The 10,169-nt window shown below is 53.6% G+C and overlaps 1 protein-coding gene across 9 annotated transcripts in view; it reads right to left on the bottom strand.

The window, feature by feature from the left end:
- The window catches only part of MSI2 (musashi RNA binding protein 2), a 400,159-nt gene that overhangs the window by 28,031 nt on the left and 361,959 nt on the right, over window positions 1-10,169 (bottom strand). For 6 of the 9 annotated variants that reach the window (XM_019636623.1, XM_019636622.1, XM_019636616.1 and 3 more), the window contains exons 10-11: window positions 4,853-4,876; window positions 3,472-3,534 (exon numbers count right to left, since the gene is read on the bottom strand). In XM_019636623.1, coding sequence (XP_019492168.1) covers window positions 3,472-3,534; window positions 4,853-4,876 — 87 coding nt within the window. The remainder of the gene's footprint in view (window positions 1-3,471; window positions 3,535-4,852; window positions 4,877-10,169) is intronic. The other 3 variants (XM_019636617.1, XM_019636625.1, XM_019636621.1) reach the window with 1 other exon arrangement.

Below are 10,169 nucleotides of genomic sequence, written 5' to 3'. Positions count from 1 at the left end.
GGGGGCGGGGGGAGTCGTCTGCCAAACAGGATTGAGGTTTGGGCGGGATGTGATCAGGGGCCATTGGAGCTGAATGGATACGATCAAAATAAACAAACAAACTCTCGACTGAGCACAAGAAAAGATGACATTTCAAACTACCGGGTGAAGGTAAAAGAAAAGTGACCACTGATAGTGAAGTTATCTAGGAGTCGGCAGGGACCTCCTCTGGTGGGGTCCCCTGAGCCCAGCTCACCCCAGGTTCTGACTGAATTAGGAAAAGGTGGGCAGGCTGGCCCAGAGGAGCTGGCTGAGGTGGGTACAGCGCTCAAGGCCCCCCTGGACCTCCTACCCGGACACCATAGCCCTCACGAATACAAGTTGCCAACCTGAGCAAAATCGAAGCTGCTTCCCACCCCACGGCCCTCAGCAAATGCTTCCTCCTCAGGAGGCTCTCCCAGTGCGTCAAAACGAAAGGAAAAGCCCCAAACAAAACTGTGGAGCTAGACAAAAATGAAAGACCAAAAAAGGGCCTTCCAAATGATGCCTCATCCCTAAGCCAAACCTGAGAACCCTAGGGGAGCAGAGAGAGGCACACTTCCCACTGTTTGCGTCATCTGCCACGTCCAGCACGGTACCAAGCTCAGGCTGGTACTCCACAGAGTCTCCCTGAACCAGCTTCTCCCTACGGGGGGATGTAATTGAACTTGCGACTCCCTCCTTTGGCCGAGACTGCTGGCTCTGGCTCAGGAGGCCGAGGGAGCACTCCTATCCCCTGGGAAGGAGCTGGAGTGGGGGTTGCAGAAGCAGGTGAAGGTAGAACCTCACAGTCAGTCCTCAATGAGCCCGTGCTGGCCCGGGCTGATGCACAAACCCTACCAAGTCTTCGTGGCCCCCTCACATCCATGCCAGAGACACAGCAGGGTCGCCACGAACAGGTAAATAAATTGACCATCCTGCCAAGCTTGGAGTCCGGATCATTTTCTAAAGGGTGGGAGGGGATAATCCTCACAGGCCCGAATGCACTAATAGAAAGGCAGAGATCTTCCTGCCCCAACCTGGTAACCCTGCTCCAGGTGCAAAGGAGGGTAGGGGGTGAGGACCACCCTGTCTACACAGGGGCAGGTGTCTTCTGCCCTGGCGGTGTTCTGACATTGGTGGGCAGTCTAGTCATCGCCCTTGGGCACATCCCAAGCCCCTGACCCCAGGCAGCACTGTGGGGTGCCTGTAGCTTCCTGGCTGAGGCTGCACCCTGGGGGGGTGGACACCTCGGAGTTGAGGATTTACTCCTTGAACTAAGCAGGCTGGTGTGGGGCAGGTGGTCTGGGCACACACTCCTGAATAGAATTCACTAACAGTGCAGCGATGAGCATGGCTGACCTAAAATGGCCTGTGGGAGACTTCGCTCCCGATGGAAATGGCTACAAATAAAACACCACTGATCCTGGAAAAAAAAAAAAAGTGTGGCTGGAGATGACTCTGACCTTAGGGGGTTAGGAGTTAGAGGGGATGGGTGGGACTCCCGCCTGGCTCTGGGGGGAGGGGGGGGCGGTCTGTCAGAGGGTGCAGGTGGCGGAAGGGGGCACAGACCACGGGGAGACCACTCTCAGACTCACAGAGAACCCCATGCTGCCCNCGGAGTGATAAGTGAGATGAGGGGCTGGGGGAGGAAAGCCATCCAGCCTGCTGCCCCTTAAGAGCCCACAGAACCTCACAGCACAGCTCCCTGGTAGGGGGGGGCGGTCTGTCAGAGGGTGCAGGTGGCGGAAGGGGGCACAGACCACGGGGAGACCACTCTCAGACTCACAGAGAACCCCATGCTGCCCTTTAAACTTGCCATGAAGTCAAGGAGAATGGGGTGGGGAGAGAGGCAGGGTTAATTTCGGGTTAAAGTTTAGTTTCATAATCCAAGTTATAATAAGAAAGAAACTGAACGGAGAAAACAAAACCAACAACACTCAAAAATCTCAAGTTTTCTTTTTGTCGTCCCCCCACCAGGCACAGGTAGGATAGAGGCTCGTTCATAACGATACCAAAAAGCACTCAAGTTAAAAAACCAAACAGAACAGGGAGACACGAGGCGGCTGTGTGCTCCGCTCCTAGGGCAGGGGGGACCAAGGGACACTGGCCAGAGGGCAGAGGAGGCCTCTGGAGGCTGCTCGGGCAGGAGGGCGCGGAGGAAGGGCGCCCAGCTCTCTGGCGAGCTGCCTCTTAGCAGCCCGTTGAGAATTCCCTGGCCCCTCCAAATAAATGCCCAGTGGGTGACTCACAGGAGTGGATCCTTTGTAGCTCGAGGCAGTGCCAGTTTGCATGGAACGGATTTTTACTGACATGTCTAATGGGCCTCACTGTGCCAGTTTCTTGTCACTGAGGGTTTGGGTTTTTGGCATTTGCCCTTTGGGCTTTTAATGCCCCATTTCCTGGTACCCTCACCAGCTCCTCCCTCCACTCAATCCCCCACCCTGCTCAGAGCCCCATTATATTAACTAATCGCTTCCCTGGGTGCTGTAATGCCGTGTCCACGGGGTGTGTGTGTGTGTGGAGGGGGAGAATGCGGGGGGAGCTGCAAATCACAGCTCAGCAGAAGAAGGGGCCTCTTGGTGGCCAAGGGGGAGTGCGGGGAGGCCGTGGGGCCTCGCTGGAAGCCCGGCACACAGCAGAAGCCCTGCTTGCTTAGTAGGAAGGCAGCAAGCATCTGGGGGAGAGGCACAAAAGGCCTTCCTGGGGCCTACACCCTAGACATACCCCAACTCCAGCCGGACCCCACAGTGCCCCTGGGAAGATGTTCCCACCTCACTTGAGGGGCTCCAGACCTTCTAAAAAGTTGGATTTAGAGACCAAAGGACCGGGACAACCTCAGGGGAGCGAAAACCCTGCTTCCCTGGGCAGCCAAAGTCCAAGTTCTCTGGTCTCCGCTAAGAAGTGTGTCTGAGATGCAACAGGGGCTTCAGGAAATTGTAGTTCATTCCCTGAGGACAGAGCTGGCCCCACTTTTGGCCTTCAGGAGCTCTGGGGTTTAGCCGGATCAGCAAGCCCACCTGCAGGGGCAGCAGGACCCAAGAGGGCTGGTTGCTGCAAGGCCGGGACACATGGATCGGCTCTGAACCTCCCTCTCACAACCTAGACCTGCTCTGGCTGGGTCGGAGACTGGGGGAAGGGAGCCTTGAGAACCGGCAAAAAGCCAAGGAGGAAAATGACCCCAGGTGCCCTGCTGTCGGCTGGCTGTCAGGTACGTGAAGGGGTCATCCAAAGTCAAAAAGAAATTCATTTTTCTGTTTTCAATGACAGACTCATCATCTACCTTAGGTCCCATGACTAACGCTGGCTGGAGGTGCCCCAGGTGGCAGGGTCTGGCCCTCGCCTCCCTGTCCCCACCCTCGGGGCTGTGGTGAGAGGAGTGGACAGACGCAGCCACACAGACCCGAAGGGCCTTCGCCGTCCCCTGCACACTGGGGCATGCCTGGGAACCACCTGTCCCATACACCTTCCTACCTGATCCTCTGGCTGCGGCCACCGCTGCGGCTGCGACTGGTCCGTAAGCTGCTGCTGGGAAGCCTGGCAGAGAGAAAGCAGGTGCAGTCAAGGTGGGATCCTTGAAACGGTCATGGACAGCCCTGTCTCACAGGCCACACTCCCCCCACGTCTCCACACACAAGACAGGAGTGGGAAGGCATCTCCACGGGTCAGCGTTTAGGGGTGACACAGATCACTGGCTCTCAGGCTTCTGGAAGGCACAGCATCTTTGGGTGTGTTTGATTCTCACACATTTGTCCCCCAGGGAACTGGTTGCAGAAGGAATACCAAAATATCCAAGAGGATGAGGAGAAACTTCTCTTGAGAGCCGGGGTGAGCTCCCTGCCACCTTGCGCGGACACCCAGTAATTACCCAGGATTTGTCCAGAGCAGGACCAAGCACGGCTGGATCGCTTCTGGTCAGCCCTGAGCCCCAGGCAGGAGGCCCTCGGGGAGGAATCGGCACTTTGGCCAGGAAAGGGCTTAACTCTAGCTGTTCTCCAAAGGCTCTGCAGGTTTGCTCAGTCATCTTAACTCCAGACTTTGTCAAGTCCGCAACGTTCTGGGGGCCCACTGCGTGTGCATGAAGCCAGCGGTGGGAGGGGGTGTGGGGCTGCAGAGACCTACATGAGGTGAGCCCTGTGGCTTTGTCCTCTCTCTCAGTGTTTCAACCTTCCGAGGCACAGTGATGTGGATTCAGATCTGGCTCTTCTGTCTGAGCACCACCGTCTCAATCAAGCTGGCACTGAAGGGTCTCCCGGGGGTCTTGATCAAGCCCTGGGCTATCTAATACTGCACCAGGCAGCAAGGCTGTCCCAGCAATGGGACTAAAAGGCAGAAGCACAAGGCGACCCAGTGTGACCAGAGAATGTCCAGGTGAAGGGAGAAACGGGCGAGTTCCCTTCTCTGGGCTTGCCCTGGCCACTAGCGTGTGCACATACAGCCACGTACTGGGACACACACAAGTACACTCCCACACACGTGAAACAAACACCGTCTGCCCTCTAGGCAGACAGTTGGAGGCCTGACCCCAAGACCTAACGGCTGTGGTCTTAAACGATGTGCCAGGAGCCAGCAGCTCCTAACAAATACAGAGCTGCTCAGCGTTAGCCACTGAGCCTTCCAAAGAAGGGATGGGTGCAGACAGAGGGGCAAGACATGCACCATGGAGTGTAGGGAGCAGGGCAGGAGAGCAAGGAGAGAGGGGCCATCCCCACACAGAGCAAACTAGAAGCCCACTAAACTACGACTATCGTCCTAGCTACACAGAACTACTGGGAAGAAAGAAGTTCAACAGGGAACACGCTACTCCAAGAAGGCCAGGCTAAGCTACTTAAAATGCCAATGAAAAGAGACATACTTGCATTTAAATATGGTAATAGGGCTGTTGAAGGGGGAAAAAGAAAGATCCAGGTGAAATAAATGTACACGGTGGACCCTGGCTGCTGGACGAGGTCTCCCAGCTCCCATGAAGACCACGCGCGCACCCCTGGAGGCTGCTCCCTCCCCGTGCTGGACACCAAGGAAAGGACGCCCCCACCAAGTCCTCTCCCCATTTCTTCCCGGCAGGACCTAGATTTCTGAAGATGTGGGTGCTGGTGTAATATGCTGAAGGAATATAAGGAAGAGGTCGAGTTATTTCTCCCTGTCCCAACTCTCCGTACACCAGGCTCCCTGCAGGCACAGAGCAGGGCTCCGGGGGCCCTGAAGGAGCAGGGCGCAGGTAGAGAGACAAGGAAGGCCAAGGTAAACTTTTGTAGCTCTCACTGCTTACTTGAAGCAGAAGGTTTCCTTGGAAGCATGACAAGGCGGTGGGTGGGGGAAGGTAGAGGGGATAGAACTGGGGGAGGGGAGTTTAGTCAATAAAAAAATTTTAAACCAAAGGCCAGTTTTCTGGAGTTGAGCGCATTTTGGGCAAAAAGTCTGAGAAAGAGGAAAGAAAAAAAAAAAACTTATCCAAGAAAGGAAATCTATTATCCTTAATCTCAGATAAAGGCTCCAGCTGGATACTGAGCGTCAGACATTGCTAAGGGCTGGAGTTTAATCTCAACCATCAAAACAGGGCTAAACGGAGTGATAAGTGAGATGAGGGGCTGGGGGAGGAAAGCCATCCAGCCTGCTGCCCCTTAAGAGCCCACAGAACCTCAGAGCACAGCTCCCTGGTCGCTACCCCACAATGCATCTGTGCCTAACAGGGCCACAGACCTCACCACCCAGCCTGTCCTCCTGGCCCATTTCCCCAGCTCCCTGCCACCCCCCTCCTGTCCTGTTGGGCCATCCAGCCTCATTGGTCACACCAAATGTGTTCTCCAGATGCCCTGGTGGATAAACCCCGATGCTATTTCCAGGGCCAACGGGCTCGCCTTGGTGGCTGGGTTTATGCAGGATGGGTAAGCACAGATCCAGGAAAACGGTGTGTGTTTGTATGTATGTTAGGAGTGGGTTGGGGCTGCCCCACCAGGGGCTGTCAGAGGCCAAAGAAGCACAGTGACCCTGGCCTAAAGCTGTCCTGCTATAGTACAGACTGTTTCCAGGACAGCAGGAGGGACATGAAGACCAGGCCAGCATGTGGCCCCTGGTAGAAATGCACACTCCCAGGCTGGACCTGGACAAGCTGGGCGTGCAAGGAGGAGAAGCTTTGCAGACTGGCTTCGAGGTCCTGTTTTCAGCATTTCTCCCCAGGCCCTGAGGAGCCAGGGGTCACCGGTGGCCGGCTACCTCCCTGGGAAACTGCTCTTATTTTCACAAGGACAGGGGTCTGGGCTGCCGAGGAGAGAACTGCCCTGGCAGGGGGATTCAAGAGAAGGCTGCGGGGAATTAGGCAGAAGGTCTGCAGGGCTCAGGGCTTCTTGTTGGGCTGAGGCCCAAAGCAAAGCTACGGCAGAGGCCCCTGGTCCATGAGTGCCCACGGTCGCCCTAGCACCCCGCTGCCCAGAGTGGGAGATGAGTAGCCCCCATCCAGCACTGGGAATGTGGAGAAAGGAGGGTTCCCTCTCAACATGGCCTGCCTGGCCAACGCATGAAGGGGACAACCAAGCTTCACCTTGTGAGGCAGGTTAGCACAATAGCTACATGCCCAGACATGGAGCCTGTCTGGGTTCAAATCCTGGCTAAGCCACTTAGTGTGACTTTGGGCAAGTTGCTTAACCTTTCTGTGCCTTGATGTCCCAGTATGTAGAGGAGATGATGATATCAGTGTGGGATTAATATATGCAAAGTGCTTAGATGAATACCTGTCAGAGAATAAGCTTAGATGAGTATTAGCTGTCATTTTGATGAAGTCTATTAGGTCTCTGTCCATCTATCAGCCCTGCCTTCAAGAGAGGACTCTGGCACGCAGGGCTGTTCCACATTCTCCATGGTGGGCCATGTGGTCAGATTGTCGTAAACACACAGGAGGCCTTCTATTCCTTACTGGTAACAGTGGTCTGTAATCCTTCATCATGTCCCAACTTCATGATGTTATTTCAGTGGAGCTAAATTTCCACAGCTCAAATTAGAACATATGTTCTGTTCAGCTGTAAGAACGACGCCTGGGCCAAGGGGCTGGCATGACCCCAGTGGTCTAATCTTTCCATTTCTTAGTTGTACTATAAATCAGGCAGAAAGGAGAAAAATGTTTTGCTGAAAAGAATCTCAGGGCCTGGGAACTTAGGTATTAGGAATGTAGTACGCTCCTCCTGTTGGGGAGCCTTACATTAAAAAAGAAGGTGTTTGGAGACAAAGAAATGAAGCACTAATGGTGCCACGCCTTGTAGGGACTGTCATTGTTTAACTGTAGTTAGACTCCAAGATCCCAACTTGCTAGCTTGGAGCTCCTCTGCCCTTCAAGTGAGATAACAGAAGGATCACCGGGCTTGTCGTCACCTGGCTTCCAGGCCTGGCTGCCCCTGCCTTGCTGTGTGACTCGGGCACGTTGCTTCACTTCTCTGAGCCCCAAGTAACTGACTCCTCTCTACTGCAAGGAGGGTTAGATCAGATAACCTCTAAAATCCCTTTACCTCTGACCATATGTGAGCCCGTCTTCCTGTGTAAAAAGATGACAAAGCTTAGTAGTCCCTCTGTCACTGGAGAGCGGTGACTCTAGGGTTGGTGCTAATATACCTCTGGGGTTAGTAACTCATCAAAGTGAAAGCTGTCGCTGTCCCACTGACAGTGAATGAGACCCTTTTCTCATTTTTGGAGCTGTGAGACTTTGCAAATTAGAAGTCAATGGCACTTCTGGATTTCTTTTTAGAATTATATGCTACTGCTTCTATGGCACTTACCAGTTTCTGCCTGCCCTAAGCACAGTTATTTTTACATGCACATCTTACTTCTCTTGCTGGGTGACAAATTCTTCTAGGGCAGGGACTGAGTCACACGTCCCACTTAGGATCTAGCCCAGAATCTGTCCCACAGAAGATTCTCACGGAGCATCAGCCGATGACCGTCAGGATGCTCTAATGTGGTGAATGAGTGCCAGGCCTGGGAGTCACTGCCCCCGGTAAACCGCAGCCAAAAGGCAGAGCTGCCTCCACTAGACTGGCGTCTAAGCAGCCTTTTGACTTCCTCAAGTCCTCCACCCCAGGGGTGGCAAACTCAAATGCGCTGGACGCATAATTAACCCAGCTAAGGATGCTGGGCTGTGGCCAATGGGATGGGAGCCCCCTCCCCTTCGACTGTCTAACACACTGATCCTCATCCCTAGATGCCCACTGGGCCACCTGGGGAGCTTTAACAATTACTGAGGCCTGGGTCCCACCCTGCAGTTCAGATTTAGCTGGTCTGGGGTACAGTTTCGTCAGTGGGACCTTTACATGCTTCCCAGGTGATCCCAGTGTGCAGCCAAGAGCGAGTACCTTTGACTTAAAGGCTTTCAAAATTTAAAAAAAGTTAAATCGCGGTGCTATCTGCACAGGCTGTCACCCTGTTACCTTGTGGAAGGAAAGGACCTCCTGAGAATACTGTGGCGAACGGATTCTTGGCACCAGACCTCAGGGAGAGCCACTGCAGAGCCCCCATTCAGGGCAGTGGGGTCTCTATCCTGGCTGGGGGAGCTTTAACAACACACAAGGAATCAGGAGGGGCCGCGCCTGTCTTTTAAAGGCCTTCCTGACCATTCTGATGCACAGTGGAGGCGAAAGTCCCTGATTTAGAGGAAGCCTTGGGGGTCCTCAGTTTTTAGCAAACACTGAGAGGGCACTGCTGTTCCATCCAGTGTGGGGTACAGGGTCATGCCTCTGTCTTCGAGTCCTCTCCCCTTCTCGGTATGAGAAGGTGCCCCCTGGAAGTGGCCTGCCTGCGACACGCTTCTGGCGCAGTCACTACTTATTTCTGTAACCTTGGATGAGTCAGGGGGCTCCTCTGTGCCTCTCACAAAAAGAGGAGATGAGAGAACTCTGAGGTCCCTTATCGCTCCAACAGGCTGTGATTTTGAGGGGAAGCTTTAGAAAACACTCCCGCAATGCGTATTACCACCCTGAATGGTCCATTATGAAAGACAATTTTTCCTTTGTTGGGCTCGCGTACAGCACTCTCCATCCCTTTTCCCAGAGCCCGCTCCAACTCCCCCGACAGCAATTTCTATAGATGGTTCCAACATTCTTGGCTAAACCCAATGTTGCTTTACTGACTCCAAACACTCAAAAATAAGCAACCGAAAGAAAATGTCACCCAGGATGTAGGAAACACGTCCTACAAGAGTATAGAAACACCGCTATCAGTGATCTGGCTGGCCCAGTACCCTCGCTCTCTTCCTGGGCAGGCCTGCCTGGGGTGACCGGGCTAGTTCTTGTAAAGGAAACCCATAGCCTTTTCGTCTGTGCAGAGAAAGAGAGAGAGTGGTGGCTGAAAGGGGGTGAGGGTAGAAAAAAGTTGGATGATATATTTGGAGTGAGAGGGCCCAGGGATTCAGAACAGAACAAAGGGGCCCAAAGAGGAGGGACAATTGATAACCAAAGGGACCCATTTACACGATCAACTGTAAAATTTAGCATTGAAGGAAGCACATATATAACCATTTGGGAAAAAAACCAAAACAAAACCAAAAAACCCAAGTTCCTGGCATTCAAAACAGGAATCTGATTTCCAGCAGCTTTTGAGGCGCAAGCCTGACATTCCCTGAGGATAGCAACAGGGTCATTCCCATGGAGACCCTGGGACGGAGCAGAGGGCTAGGGGCAGGGGTGCGGGAGACAGTGGGCTGGAAATGCCTCATTCTCTGCAGGGAAAATGACAGTCACTTAGAACCTGGCTAATGTCCCTCTGGAGCGGAAGGCAGAGAGTCCAAATGAGGCCAGGCCTGCCTGTCAGGGGATGGGGTGGGGAGGGGGCTGCAGCTCGGGCCTGGTCCTGGGTCCTTCCTGTGGCCTAAGGTTGGTGAGAGACTCTGGGGTCAACAGCCCTAAGGGTATCGGCACCTACAGCCGAGGGGTGGCACAAAAATTGCCCCAAATCATTTTTAATGCAACTGCTGTTTAGCTTAATTTTTAAATAATATGTAATTCCTGAGATGTTGAGATAGGGATAAAGGGAAGGCGTGCTGTTATAAAAACTTTGTGAGGTTTTATAATGTTTTCGTGGTCAGAGAGCCTCTGTTTGGATGAAAGGGGCTGTAGAAGCATAAAATAGGAGGTCAGGGAGCATCCTTTGGAAACAAAAGAAACTTCCCAGGAGAGGCAAGTGCAGACCCAGGG

This window comes from Hipposideros armiger, unplaced genomic scaffold, assembly GCF_001890085.2.
Source record: "Hipposideros armiger isolate ML-2016 unplaced genomic scaffold, ASM189008v1 scaffold_29, whole genome shotgun sequence".
NCBI classification, from domain to species: Eukaryota; Metazoa; Chordata; class Mammalia; order Chiroptera; family Hipposideridae; genus Hipposideros; species Hipposideros armiger.
Note: the sequence above shows the minus strand (reverse complement) of the source record. Positions and strands in the feature narration are given on the sequence as shown.